This window comes from Petaurus breviceps, unplaced genomic scaffold (assembly GCF_028583685.1).
Source record: "Petaurus breviceps papuanus isolate PSGF00001 unplaced genomic scaffold, PetGlider_PUasm1.0 77, whole genome shotgun sequence".
NCBI lineage: Eukaryota > Metazoa > Chordata > Mammalia > Diprotodontia > Petauridae > Petaurus > Petaurus breviceps.
In genome coordinates, this window is record NW_027186492.1 from 6,716,816 (window position 1) to 6,732,570 (window position 15,755).

A 15,755-nucleotide genomic window follows, 5' to 3' on the forward strand; every position below is an offset into this window, starting at 1 on the left:
CTGCTATATATATGCTGTCTATATAGCCAGAACACCAAACAGAATCAGTAAAAGTAAGAAGAAAAAAGAGAGATGGCATATACAACTGAAACACTCAATCCTGAACTATTTAAATAAGATATAATGAAAAGCAGGTAATGAACAACAGAAATTACACTGACATGGATTATCATGACCATTATTTTATAAAGAAGCTTAACTAATGTAAACTAGCTGCTACAAGACCAAAAGATGCCAGAAAGTACCTTAGTCAGGAAATACTTCACTCACTTTAGTGCTAAGTCCAGACAGAGACAGAGAGAGAGAGCAAATGAGAATGAATGAGAGAGAGAGAAAGGGAGAGAGAGTACAATCAAAGGCAACTCCAATTTAAAACATAAACTCATTTGTAAAATCTTATCAAAAAGGATTATAGATGACTGCAGGCAGTTTCACATCATAAAGCAGAAAGAAACTGTTGAAAAGCCATCCCAATCATGTTTAAGGCTGAAAATGGAAGAAGGAAAACAAGTAGAAGAAAAAAAATGGAAAAAAAAATCTGCAAAGATATTTATAACAAACTTTCTACCATCAAAACAGTGGAGTCACCAGACTTAGTCATTAGCATCACAAGCCCAGATGTGCTTATAGAGAAGACAGGAATGGAACTAAAGAGAACAAAGATGGAAAATACAATTGAAATAGATTAAGTGTACACAGAAGAGCCAGTTACTTGCAAGAGTCAAGCAGATTATAAGATATGGAGAAATCAATTCACAAGGTATATCTAAGTGATGGTATCAAAGATGCAAGGGAAAAAAATCTTGACCCTTATTACTATCAAATAAAAGTGACTGAACAAACATCAACAATCACAGATCTACAAAGCTACTTTCCCATCTATACAAAATTTTTATGATATTCATCTCTAAACTGAAGGCACCCTCAATGAAGATATTTTAGGAAATTAAAAGAATTTATTCTCAAGAATTATTTAGGGGGGGGGGCGGAGCCAAGATGGCGAAGTAGAAGCTGGACCTCCCTGCTGCTCCGGCTTCCACCTTCCCCAATCCATGTAAAAAGGGGACTCTAAACAAACTTTGGAGCTGCAGAACCCACAAAATGACACAGAGACGCTAACCTCCCGCTGAGGACAGCCCGGCAGGAATTGGCCAGCACAGTGCTCTGGGAGCAATGAGGAGAAGAATACCTTAAAAAGCCAAATTTGCCAGAAGGAAAAATAATCTCAAAGGCTCACTGAAGAGAATCATTCCTTCAGAATTAGATTAAAGCAAATGGAAGCTAGTGACTTTATGAGAAATCAAGATGCTATTAAAGAGATTCAAACAAATGAAAAAATAGAAGGCAATGTGAAATATCTCATGGGAAAAACCACTGACCTGGAAAACAGATCCAGGAAAGATGATTTAAAAATTATTGGACTTCCTGAAAGCCATGATCAAAAAAATAACCTAGAAATCATCCTTCAAGCAATTCTCAAGGAAAATTGCCCTGATGCTTTAGAACCAGAGGGCGAAACAGAGGTTGAAAGAATCCACCGATCACTTCCTGAAAAGGATCCCCAAAAGAAAACTAGGAATATTATAGTCAGGTTCCAGAGTTCCCAGATCAAGGAGAAAATATTACAAGCAGCCAGGAAGAAACAATTCCAAATTGTGGAAACACAATCAGGATAACACAGGATCTAGCTGCTTCTACATTGAGGGATCGAAGGGCTTGGAATATGATATTCCGGAGGTCAAAGGAGCTGGGATTAAAACCAAAGAATCACCTACCCAGCAAAACTGAGTATCATGTTTCAAGGGAAAATATGGTCATTCAATGGAATGGAGGACTTTCAAGCATTCTTGATGAAAAAAACGAGTTGAACAGAAAATATGACATTCAGTTACAAGAAGGAAGAGAAGCATGAGAAGGTAAACAGGGAAAAGAAATCACAAGGAACTTATCAAAGTTGAACTCTTAACATTCCTACATGGAAAAACGATAATTGTAACTTATGAAATTTTTCTCAGTATGAGAATAGTTGAAGGGAATATAAATGTGTGTGTTTATATAATATATATTTATACATACATATATGTCTATATAGGAGGGTATATGAGTGTATGAATACATATATGAGTGTGTGTATACATAGACAGAAGGCACAGGACCAATTGAATAGGAAGGGATGATACTTAAAAGGTGAAACTGAGAGGTGACAGAGGAATATAATGAGAGGAGATGGGGAGAGATAGAAGGGGTAAATTATCTCATATAGAAGAGGCAAGGGAAAATTGTTACCATGGAGGGGAAGAAGAGGAAGGCAAAAGGGAATGAGTCAACTTTACTCGCATTGAATTTGGCTTAGGGAGGGAATGACATACACACTAAATAGTGTATCTCACCCTACAGGAGAGTAGGGGGGAAGGGGACCAGAGAGGGGATGATGAAAGGGAGGACAGGTGGGGGGGGGGGGGGGGAAGTTGGAAGCACACACTTTTGAAAAGGGACAGGATCAAAGTAGAGAACAGAACAAGTGGTGGGTGGAATAGGAGGGAGGGAAATATAGTCAGTCTTTCACAATATATCCATTATGGAAATGTTTTGCAAAGCTACACATGTACAACCTATACTGGACTGCTTATCTTCCCAGTAAAGATGGGTGACGAGGGAGTAAGAGAAAGAATCTGGAATTTCAAAGTTTTAAAATCAAATGTTTAAATATATCATTATTATTATTATTATACATGCAACTGAGAAACAAGATATACAGGTACTGGGGTATAGAAACCCACCTTGCCCTACTAGAAATTTGGGGGGAGTGGGAGGATATAAGAGAGAACAGATTGGGAGAAGGGGTATTCAGTAGGCTTGCTATTTTGGGATAGGGGAAATACGGGGAGAGAAAAAATTATAACTCAAAATCTTGTGGAAATGAATGTTGAAAACTAAAAATTAATAAAAAAGTTTTATAAAATAAAAAAGTCTTACAATAATTCCTGTTGTTTTCTTACCTATGACAACCTTCTTTATCTATTATCCCAGTAAGGAAATGTCACTATATGACTAGCATTAAGATGACTAGTACAAGGATTCATATTTCCATTTTACAGATGAGGAAATAAGGCTCAGAGCTAAGAGATGACTCATATGAGATAATACAACTGGTCAGTACTGGAGCTGGCACTCAAACTTAGGTCTTTTGTTTCCAAGTCCAAGGTTACTTACATTTTACCTACTGGCTCTTCCTCAAACTCCAATATATGTTTTCTACAGCACATGTGGGGAGAAGGAAGGAATCATTTGAAGTGACCAGAGTCTAGAAGAGGATGTGGCTTTTTCTTCATTCTTGAAATGAGATTAACATGATAACAGTTTAAAAGCACCCAATGCTGGGTACAGAACTATTCTTTTTTCCTAAAAAAAAGCACCCAACTGAATGCCTTAGATGAAGTGGCAGGCTGTCTCAGTATGGCTGTAACAAATACAGGCATGTGGGCTGAGAATTTTAACTGGCAGAGAAATTCTTCAAACTGAAGAGAGGGTTCCTTTCCTATCCCTGAAGGAAGTAACTTTGGGGTGGAAAAGCTGGCATAAAACATGGAAAGAGATATCAACAATAATCAGCACAAGCATCCTGTTAGATCTATGCGGGGAAAGGTCAAGAAGATGGAACCTGAGCTCAATGCCCACTGCGCTGTGACATCACTCAAACTGCAATGTACTTTATTGGAACTTGACAAAATAACAACATTCACTTGAAAGAACAAAAGGTCTGCAGCCTTGTGGAAAATAATGGTGAAAAGAAAGAATTAAGGGACACAGGCATTATTACCAGATCACAAACTGCTATAAATAAGTAAACCTGAAAACTCTTTTGATAGTGATTCAAAATAGAAAGGTAGGGGCAGGTAGGTGGCACAGTGAATAAAGAACACCAGCCCTGGAGTCAGGAGGACCTGAATTCAAATCCGGCCTCAGACACTTAACACAAAAACTAGCTGTGTGACCTTGGGCAAGTCACTTAACCCCAATTGCCCTCCAAAAAAGGCAAAAAAAAAAAGAGAGAGAGAGAAAGGTAGATAAATGGTACTAAACAGGCACAGAAATAAGCAAATATAGCAACCTAGCAGTCAGTAAAGTCAAGAAATCAAACTACTGGGCAAATAACTCATTATTCAAGAAGAAATGATGAAAAAATTGGAAGTAGAAATTAAAATTATACCAGTCATCTCACATCCACAGCCTATAGAAAAAAGTCACATATAACGACTCAGAAAACAGAAGATCTCTTTTACAACTGTAGCTTGGAGGATGAATGGAGGAGAGGGCACATTCTTAACCAAGTGTGGGTTTGTATTAAATATTTCTGACAAGTCAGATGTCAATAAATAGAGAGAGCACGTGGTTTGGTGGACAGAGCTGGCCTTGAGCTCAGAAAAACCTAGGTAGCAGTCCCCACCATGAGGTGGACCAGTCAGATGACCCCAGGCAAGTCAAACTGCAAAGGCAATTTCTCATACAGCTGAAATCATTGGTTCGGTCCAAAAAAGAAGCCAAGATACACAATGAATTGATTCAAATATATAAGACCAAAAGCACTCCCAAAATAAGTAACCAAATTTAATGAATAAATAATTTTCAGAAGAAGAAATGTAAATGATCAGCTACCATACAAAAGATTATTCCAAACCACTAATGAATAATGAGCATCCAAACAGCAGGAACAGCAACACAAAGTCCAATAATGTAGATCCTGGCTTTAAAACTTGCTAAGTGTACATGTGGACAAGTAATTTTCATGCCTCACTTAATTTATCTATACAGTGTGGATAAAGCTATTGTTATTATGAGAAATACATATTATGTTTGATGCTTTAATATAATGTTTTACCACCATTACAGCTACAGCTGCATGTAAAAACATTAGTTCTTCCAAATGCTCAATATTGGACCCTCTTAATGGATTCTTAAAATAGTCAGAGAAATTGAAAACTATTCTGAACATCTAGATAAAAAAGGAATAACAACTCCCGTCTTTTCTCCAGTTCTGAATCACTCACCAGCAGAGGTTCTAATACGTAATTGCTTCAGTATGTTCAATTTCAGCCCTATCTCTGACCTAAGTACATAACTTTAACCAGAGCAACAAGTGGCCACGTGATCATTAAAAACTCAGTCACTACACCAACCCTGAAGATGAGTTTATATCAGCTTCCAAAACATGAACTTTACAAAATTTTACAAGGAATCTATTCCCAACATTCTAAAGCTGGAGGAAAAGAGGCAGCCTAGAATGGGGAAAAGAGTTATTCACCTCAGAGTTAGGAAGACCTGAGTTAAAATCCTACCTTATATAACAGTTACGTGACCCTGCACAAATCACTGACCCTCTTCCAGTACAGTTTCCTCATCTATACAATGAGGGCATTGGACTTGATGACCTTTAAGGTCTGTCCCTTCCAGCACCAAATCCATGATTCTGTGATTGATTGGGTGATTACAACAGATGCCTTGCAAAACTGTATTATGATTTGCATATGAATTATAGTGTGGTAATGGATTTGGAGTCAAAGAAACTGGATTCCAATCCTGGTTTTTTCCAACTTATTATGACTTACGGCATTCCCCACTACCAGGCCTGTTTTCCCATCCACAAAATTATGGTTCTGGATTAGATGATCTCTACAATCCTATACTAAGGTTTTTAAATATTATATGAAAATTTTAAATTGCATTTTTAGTCTGCTACTCCTTATTAATACTGCATATCTAAGAAAGCTTGATAGTGATTTCTAAATCTCTACATTAAAGGAAAAGATAACACTGAGAGGTTAAGTAACAAGCTCAGTGATATACAGGAAAATCAGGACTGGGAAACTATTAGAAATTAGATTCTTTAACTTCTAGCCTTTTGCTGAAGTCCCTGAGCTACTTAATGCTTTCACTTTCTGGTATAAAATATACAAAAAAACAAAGTATCAATAGCTGGATAATGGGGACATAGGGAAGAGAAAGAGTGGTTAAAAAAATCCAAGGTAACATTCTATGGAGCGAAATTTGCTACTTAAATCTAGTGTGTCATTACCTCAGTCACCTTTCGATCCACTTCTGTGCCATCTACATAATATACATCAGTGATAACACGTGTAATTAGTGTGCGTACTTCACGGATAGTTCGCATGTGGCGATGTAAGACCTGGCCAGGTGGGGGTTGAGGCAAGTCAAATTCTTCTTCTCCCTATAATGTTTAAACAGCAGTACACAGGATTAACATATTACTACAAATGGATATAACTATGACCCAACCAATTCAAACTGATCCAATTAATGAGCTTCATTAAATCAGAATATAATAAAACTACATGAATTAATTACAGCTAGAAATGGATATAAGATTTCTCAGAGAATTTAAATATTAGGTATATGATCTACTCCATAGATATACTGTACATGTATTACACCTAAAGACCTGGGTTAATGTCTGCAAACAAATTCTGAGCAAATGAGAATCCTGTTTATAGTTCTATCATAAAGAAAAAGAATTTATTAATTCAAATAAAACCATGTGTCTTTATGAAAGCTGACATGTGAAAACATCAAGTAAAGCTTGGCTCATGATAGAAAGTAAAACATAATTTTTTTTTCCATCCAGTTCTGTGATTTCATCAATATAGAAAATTCCTGGTGTATAAACCGCCCACACCCACATGCACAGTTATAACTTGCAATTTATATTCTCAGAGAGTTGCCTGAGGCACTGAGAGATATAGTGACTTGTGGTTGCATAGCTGGTATGTGTCAGAGGCAACTCTAACCTAGGCTTACCTGATTCCAGTGCCAGTCCGCTATGTATCAATGCCATGCTGTTTTTATAAATTCTTAGTTGTTTTTTTTTTATTTTAAAGTTTAAAAAGTTTAATTTTTTTTTATTTTAATTTTTCTCATTCTACTATGAACTGATCACATGTGAAGTATTGGTTCTGGAGAAAAAAAAACTTCCCCTCAAGTGTTACATTCATTTAGTTTCTCTCCAGGATGAAATCTCCAATGTGGAATCACTCCTGTATTTAGGTAGAAGGACTGTAAGTTTTCTTTCCAGTATGAATTGTTTTGGGAAATAAGGTATGAGCTGTAACTGAAGGTCTTGGTAAAGTTGTAAAAAGAGTCAACTTTGAAGTCAAATGACCTAAGTTCCAATCCCAGCTCTGACACTAGCCATTTTAAGTCATTTAATCTTTTAAGCCTCAGTTTCTTTATGTGTAAAGGGAGCTGGACTAGACCTCCAAGCTTTCTTTCCAGCTCTACGTCTATGATCTTTCCCACATTAAAGGTTCTTTCAAGGATGAATCCTGATAGATAGTAAGTTGTAACCTCTGACATACACTTGCAAAATTCATGTCATAAGGGGCTCAAAAACTAAAGAATTCAAACAAATAAATTAATCTCTTAAATATAAATGTCATATTATTTCATACTAATAGTTATTTCCTCTACAACATCTCATGTTTATTATTCCATTTCCTCAAATGAAACAGTCACTTAGACTCTCATCACCTCTCACTTGGACTTTTCCAACTGACCTCCTTGCCTTGTTCCATTCTCATACATCCTCCACAGAACTGTTGACCTGATTTTTTCAGAAAGTGCAGTTCCAACCCTGTTACCATCTCTCCCTCTGAGTGGCACCATACATCTCAACAAACTCCAACAGCTCCCTATAATCTCTGGGACCAAATATAAACTCTTCTGTTTGGCTTTGAAGGTTCTTTACAACCCAGTCCCAACTTAGCTTTCTATATTACATATCACTCCCCTCCACATGCTCTAAAGTACAGTTAAACTGGTCTTCTCTCTGTTCTTCAAACTTGACACTAGATTTCCTATTCCCATGTCTTTGCACTGACAGTGTTCTCCCTACCTCTCACCCCTCCACTTCTTAGAATCCATGGTAGTCATATAAAACTGAGCTCAAGCACCACTTTTTGCATGAATCCTATACCAGTCCTTCTAGCTGATAGCACTTTCCCTACCAAAGTTACCTTGTATCTCTTTTGCAATACCTATCTATGCACATGATATGTCCCCTGTTAGAAAGCAAGCTACTTGTGAGCATACACCATTTTTGTGCCTGTATCTCTAGCTCCTAGTGCAGTGCCTGACACATAGAAGGCATATTAATGCTTGCTGATTGAGCAAATGCTTCTTCAGAATGGTTCACCCCTTCTAATACTGCTTTAAAATTAAAAGGATTATGCATATCTCTTCAGCTGCTCAGACCAAGCATTCATAATATATCCTTTATCTGCTATTGCTGAAAATGAAATACTTGCCATGAGGGAAATATGTGGAATGAAATAAATTCATATTTTCTGCTTTTCATACCTGAAGTGGGGAAAATATGTTAATAAAAAGCTACCAAGTGAAAATGAGTCTCTAAGAAATCTAAGACAGATTCCAATACAAAGGCTGAAATCTAAACATACTATTATCATAGATAGGTACTAGGTAATAGATAATAGCATTTGTAGTTAAAAAGTTTGTTTTTCATATATATATATATATATATATATATGTTATTGATCTTTACAACAACTGTACTATTATAATTCCCATTCTATAGATGAGAAAACTGAGGCTAAAAAAGGTTAAGTGACTTGCTACCAAATGTCTAAAGGTCTGAACTAAAGACTCCTGAACCCCAAGTTCAGTGCTTCAGCCACACTACCACTCTTCTAGATGGTGTAGCTTTTACACCAGACTGCCACAAAATGATAAGAAAAATAAAAATGCCCCATAGTATTTGTACATTCCCTAAATATAATCATACAGCTATATAAGTAGTCTGTACAAATACAGAAGTCATACAATGGGAGAAACCAACTGAAACCAGTATAAAAACAAGCAAGACAGATGAAAGAGGAAAGGACAGAAAAACTCATGTTGCTTTTTCATGAACAGCTGTCTGAAAAAGAGCTGTATGAGAGGGAACAGCTTAATTTTTTATTCATAAATGAAGGGGACAAGAGCAATGTCAAAGAAAATACTCCTTTAAATCTAAAGAAATCTTAGTTGCAGGGACACAATTCAAAATATAAGGACTACAGAGCAAATTAGTTTCCACTAAAACAGGCCTAAGTCTTACCCACAATGCATAGCATTAAAAGTCTCACATCCTTGGCTTCAACACCATACAGAAGGCATGAGAAGATGAAAGGGACATGAGTCAGTGGCAAAGCTGAGACCAGAAGACAAACCTCCAAACTTTCAGATGACTGCTCTGCATGTTAAGTACAGATCAAGTTTACCACTGTTGGTGAGGAAAGCGTCAGCATGGCATAGTGCATAGAAAGCTAGCCCCAGGGGCAGCTAGGTGGCACAGTGAATAGAGCACTGGCCCTGGAGTCAGGAGGACCTGAGTTCAAATTCAGCCTCAGACACTTAACACTTACCGTATGACCTTGGGCAAGTCACTTAACCCCAATTGCCCTGCCTTCCCCCCTCCAAAAAGGAAGGGAGGAGAGGAGGGGAGGGGAGGGGAAGGGAAAAGAGGAAAAAAAAAAGAAAAGAAAGCTGACCCCAGAGTCAGAAAGGCCTGTGTTCAAGTGCTGCCTCTACACAAGTCACTTAACTTCCCATAGCCTCCAGGTAACCAACCCCCTGTGCCTACAAGTTACAGGAACAGTTGCCTATCTGAATTGGTATAAGAAATTTCCTCACTGAAAGTTCCCTATACCAGTGAAATCATAGGTCTAAAATATATTTTAGGGGAGAGAAGGGAGAAGCAGTAAATTTTTTTGGTCTGAACCAATTAGTTCATCTATATAGGGGACAAGCAGTGTCCAAATTCCCTCCACTGATACAGACCGATAAATGTTTTGCAATTTATAGCCTGAGAGGGCTTTTAAGGATACTTAGAACTTAAGAGACTTATCCAAAGTCAACTAAGCTAGAATGTATCACAGGCAGGGACTGAACCCAGTATTTTCCAACTGCAAGGCAGGCTCTTTATCTACTATGTCATGCAGCCAAAGCTCAACAAATGGACACAAATTATTAAGTTATAGGATTCAACTAACACCTTAAAGATGAAAACAGAGAAACAGGAGGCTGATGTGGTCTGTCTCCTGTGCCAGGACTGATCTACTTCGAAATGTGCTGAAACTACCATCCTCTTAAAAGAAAATACACCACTTCAGGGGTGGCCAGGTAGCACAGCGAGTAAAAGCACCGGCCCCAGTGTTGGGATGATCTAGGGATCGAATCCGGGCTCAGACACTTAGCACCCACCCAGAAACACTGGGCTGTGTAACCTTGAGCAAGTTACTTAACCCCAATTGCTTAAAAAAAATAAAAAGAAAACACACCACTTCAGAACATCACCTCTTTATCCAGGCATTTCAGACAGTAAAGGATTCTTATAATGCCTCATGAGCTTTATTCCTAAAGAGTCATGGATAAATGAAATGAGCTAGGATTGTGTCACAGCTCAACATAGGGGCCCCTGGAAAGCACCTGATGAGGGGCTTATGATTAGAAAGGAGCCTTTCCTAAATAGATCCAAAGAGAAGATGACCCATAACTTATTTATTGATAGGCTAAGTAAGAGCACATAGCTGAACCTATGTCAGTTTCTATTTTTTTTCCTCCCAAGGACCACAAAGTCATCTAAAGAAATCTTTAAAATTTATTTCCAGGTTTGTTAATCTAATAAATAACTTTCTCCTTAAAACCACCCACTTTTCTGTTTTATTTATTATATTCTCAGATTTCGTCCTCCAGGCCTACTCCTACCAGTTCCTGATACTTTCCCAACCACTACAAGTCTTAATAGCTCCTCCACAGTCCTCAAAGTTTCTAGCTTCTCCTTTTATTCCTACTACCTGTACTCCTCCTGCTCATCAACAGCTCCTCTTCCAATCCTTTCCCACCAACTTTCAGTCCTCCCTCCCATTTCCATAAAAGGCACTCCTAGGAACTATAGAGAAGGAGACTGAGTCCTGATAGGTGAGCAATGGACAGGAAGATACTCATGGCAATAATATTCTGAGTGATAGGAAACGATGCAGATTGTTCACCTAATCCTCTATTTCAAGAGAAAGGAGATCTACTTAAACTCAAATACTACGCAGTTTTCCCTGTAACATTACAGATGAGCTATAGCTCTAACATCTCCCACTCCACCTCCATTCTTGAGAGCATCCCTGATGCTCAAGAGCAAACATAGCTCCATGTTGTCAAAGTCTCATCTTGATGATTAACTAATATATGATTATTAACCAGTGGATCACATAGTTTAGAAGATCCCAGGGAAGCCCTATGCCTATTCTTACCTGGCTATGCAAAGAGTCAGTATCATCGCCTGAGACATTTGTAGGTTTCTCAACATTTCTCCTCTCAGTCTGTACCTTAGCATCTTGTCTCCCAAGGTTCTGGTCAGCCATGCTGGTCCCCACCTCTACTAGTTCACATACTCCTTTCATGGTTTGTGTTGCTACTGAAACAACAGTTGGAGCCCAAAGGGAATGTTCTGTTGTCTGGACTTCTTTGTTATTTGTGTTGGGCCAAATGCTTTCCCCTCTAGTTCCTGGGCTTGTAGACAAGACTTTACTGTGTTTGTCCTGACTGGTTTTTGATTCTTCTTGTTTATCTCCTGCCACATTCATCTCCAGAGTATCTCCTTTTGGACTGGATGGAATTTGTGTGACAGTCTGTTGTGCTGTTGGGGAAACAGGGGCCTCAACATGAGAAGTGTGCTTGATGGGTTGTTGTTGGCATGGCCAGGGGCTAGGTTCATCCTCCATTTTTTCATCTTCCACTTCTTGAGTGCTTGGGAAATTGAATAAATCCCCCCTGAAAACCAACCACAAAGAGCGATCATGTCATAAGTGAACTGATTTGTCTGAATCAAGATCCAAAAGACAAGCCTCCTTACAAGTGCTCCACACCCCCTTCCATTCCTGTGGTATTACTCTAACAGCATGAGCACACACCATGTCCCGTTCACCACTACGTGAGACTAAAATACATAAAATAGATTCCGCAAACCCAAGTTCCAGTCTTTCCACCAAATAAGAAAATGTGAGTCTCCAGACTACTTCCGCCATGTGAAATGCAGAGAGTGACAACATTATGATTGTTGTTACTGGTAACTGTGTTTATGAAGTTTTGTATCATGATCTTAAGTAGCTGTTCCTGTGAAATAAGAATGGTGAGTTCACAATTATTCCAACACGACAATGCTTATTTTTGCAAAATGTTTTCCATTTTTATCAACAAACTCTTAATACTACTGGTAAAAGAAAAACAAGAAAACATAAGTGAATTTCTTATCAGTCAACAACAATATAAGAATTTACTTTCAGAAAGAAAGATAAGTCAGAGCACGATTTTTATGCACAAAGTAATGCTTCTAATACTTTTCTGAGTCTAAATTGACTTCTATCAGGTTTGCTATGTGTAATGGAATGGAATGGATGAATATGGCATTGCTGATACACTATGGGCTCATACTTCATAAGCAAATTGGGATATTTTGGGTTTTTCTTTTATTAGCTGAAATTATGAGGAATAGGATGACATGAATAAAAGTTATGAAAGATAAGCAACCGTAAATGGGCTGCCATCTGCATAAGAACATCAATCCACTAAAATATTTATTAGTTAAGTAGTAGTATTTATCAGTTACTAATACTTCTATTTTTTGCATTACTAATCAAAAACGTAATGTTTATTATTCAGAAAGGAACCCAATTTAAAAGATATTAAGTTGCAGTTAAACTTCCAGCTCTCTCAGATATAGTGGTCAAATTAAAAAGCATTGATATTAGTGGTCTAATATGTGCCAGCCACGAAGTTAAGTTCTGAGGTTACAAAGAAAGGCAAGAACAGTCCCTGTCCTCAAGGGGTTCACATTTTGACAGAGAAAACAGGCAAAACAACTGTGCACATTCAAGATATATACAGAGTAGACTGAAATATAGAGAAATTGGAGTTAGTCTAGGGAGGTGGTCCAACTGATAAAGTGTTGGACTTGGGAGTCAGGAAGACCCAAGTTTTAATCCTGCCTCAGATATTTATCAGATGTGTGACCTGTGAACAGGTCACTTAACTTCTCTACCCTGAGTTTCCTCATCTGTAGAATGGTAATAACTATAGCACCTACTTCATGGGGTTGTTGGGAGGATTAAATAACATGCAAAGAGTTTTGCAAACCTTAAAGCACTATATAAATAGTGGCTGTGGTAGCAGTTGTAACCACCTTTGGATAACTTAGCTCTTTAAAAGCTGCAAAGATGCTATTTTTATCACTCATCTAACAGTGAAACTCTAAATAAAATATGTCTTGTCCATGGTGCAGTCATTACAACAGACCAAGATCCAAAGGCCTAGACCAACAGAACAAGTACAGCTATTATGAAACTGGGATACAAGACTGGTATGAAAGTGTAGAAGGTGTTAAAAAGAAACAGAGTAAAGACAGCAGCAGGCTGTAAAGAGCTCTCTCTACATACATGTGCAATACTGCATGAGAGAACAAAGAGACCTCTGCTCACTATTAGGATCTATCACGGAGCACCTATTAAATTGAAAACTAAACAACTGATAGACACCTGGATAATGAACACATTGTTTACAGTCAGGTAAATGTAAAAATTTTTCTAACTTTGTCTTTCAGGGCTCTATAAAAAGCGTTTTGGAGTTAAAATTCCCTAGAACTGCAGGAAACTGCACTTTAGGTATATAGACACAATCTCAGATATAGATTGGTTTTACATTGCTCATTCTAAACATGAACTTTATCTGCTTAATTTCAGCAAATAATGATCAGGAATCAATAATAATCCTAGTTAGAAAATCCTAGTTAGAAAACTAAGTTTTATCTTTCCCTTAATACTATTTTATATTAGTAAAACATAAAACAGAAATTAGCATATTTCAGGTTTTAAATCTAAATATGTTTCTTAACATGGTAGAGATCAAGGAACCAGCCCTTTGGGATGTTTGCTTATCAGTGAAATGGAATACACCATTGGCTTTTCCATATTTTGAAGTAAAACTAGATTATAAGCATCTAATTAAACTTAGCTCCTTAAATAGAGGGTCTATGTTTTATATTTTTTAATATTCTTCATAGTAACTAGCACAAGATCTTGCAGACAATACTCAGTAAATATCTGCTGGTTTGATATGAAATAAAAACAGTGGAAAGTAACAAGTGATAAAATTGGCCTTACAGTTTCAATATTTGAATTCATGAGATACAATGCCATGAATAGAAATCTTTTTCAGTGGTTCAGACAGCCATTTTCTTCATGGGTATTTGCTAAGTAGAATAGTAGTCACATGATTGTACTGTTCCCTTTGGGGAGTTTGGGTACACAGTACAAGAAACATCATTAAGGAGAAGCACAGAGAGATCTGAATCTGTATTATATTACAACTGGTTTGTTTACTTGCACACACATACACACACACACACACACACACACACATATATTTACTTCAATGACCAATGATTATTAAACTCATCTTCTGACATATTAAAGATGTTTGTGTTTGGTTTTTGAGAGGTAGTGAATGGAGATTGACAATTATGCAAACAAATTATACTCTCAGCTTCCCTAAAAGGCAGAAGTAAATTGGGACTTCAGTCTTAATTACTTCTGGCAACAGTGAAAAGCCAGGAGACTTGAAAAGATAAATGAAAAACCAGAAATCAGACATTAGGTATACCTGGGAAATATGATATTTAAAAACAAGTAAGTAACAACCAACTAATAAATACCAAGTGCAATACCCGAAATGTACAAATGGAGGCAATAACTATTAAAAACAAAGTTAAAAGTTTCCTCCTTAATTTCAAATGCAGGTCTTTGCCTAACATGTTAGTAGTATTTTGACTAAGATCCAAGTCCATCCAAGATGGACTTCAGAGTTTGAAGCTATCTGTTCCAGGACTTAGTTACTTTGGAGAATTGCTACTATATATGGTAGAATGTATCTTTGATGGACTTCAGAGTTTGAAGCTATCTGTTCCAGGACTTAGTTACTTTGGAGAATTGCTACTATGTATAGTAGAATGTATCTTTGATGGAATTCAGAGTTTGAAGCTATCTGTTCCAGGACTTAGTTACTTTGGAGATTTGCTACTATGTATGATAGAATGTATCTTTTTATACATAACAACTGTTCCCATTTATTTGCTGAGATGAGATGGAAGAATTCATAGGAACCATCCTGCCAGCATCCTGAACCCTCAGGCCATCAATTTAAATAACTCTGTCACATTCAACAATGATTTTAGTGAGTCACCAAATCAGAGGGGTAGACAAATCATTTCATCTAACACATAACCGGCATCACTCTAATTCTGTGCTGTATTTAGGTGGGACTTAAAAAATGACATTGTCTTTAGATAACTGTATAACTTAGATAATATACCTTTGGGACACTCAGCCCCATCCAACTATCAACTTCTCTAACACCAAAAGAATTTTTTGCATCTTAGTACAAAATCCTGAAGTCACAAAATGTATGTCACCGAAATGAACATTAAAATTAAGTGCCTAATTTATAGTGTTTTGGGTGTTTTTTTTTTTAAACAAAAGCATTGCATAGAGATCGATAGATTGAAGCTACGATTGTTCATATAACTCTAACGATATCTCACCTGCAATACTGCAATCAGGTTTCAGCGTTTCAATATCAGAAGAAAAAAAAGTCAGTAAGACAAAGGGAGCACCAATGATAATACAGACAAGATATCA

General features: G+C 37.2%; 1 protein-coding gene across 5 annotated transcripts in view; it reads right to left on the reverse strand.

The window, feature by feature from the left end:
• Positions 1-15,755, reverse strand: part of TP53BP1 (tumor protein p53 binding protein 1) — a 128,511-nt gene that overhangs the window by 21,819 nt on the left and 90,937 nt on the right. For 4 of the 5 annotated variants that reach the window (XM_069105872.1, XM_069105871.1, XM_069105869.1 and 1 more), the window contains 2 exons: positions 11,319-11,838; positions 6,074-6,226 (listed from right to left, as the gene is read on the reverse strand). In XM_069105872.1, coding sequence (XP_068961973.1) covers positions 6,074-6,226; positions 11,319-11,838 — 673 coding nt within the window. The remainder of the gene's footprint in view (positions 1-6,073; positions 6,227-11,318; positions 11,839-15,755) is intronic. The other variant, XM_069105870.1, reaches the window with a different exon arrangement.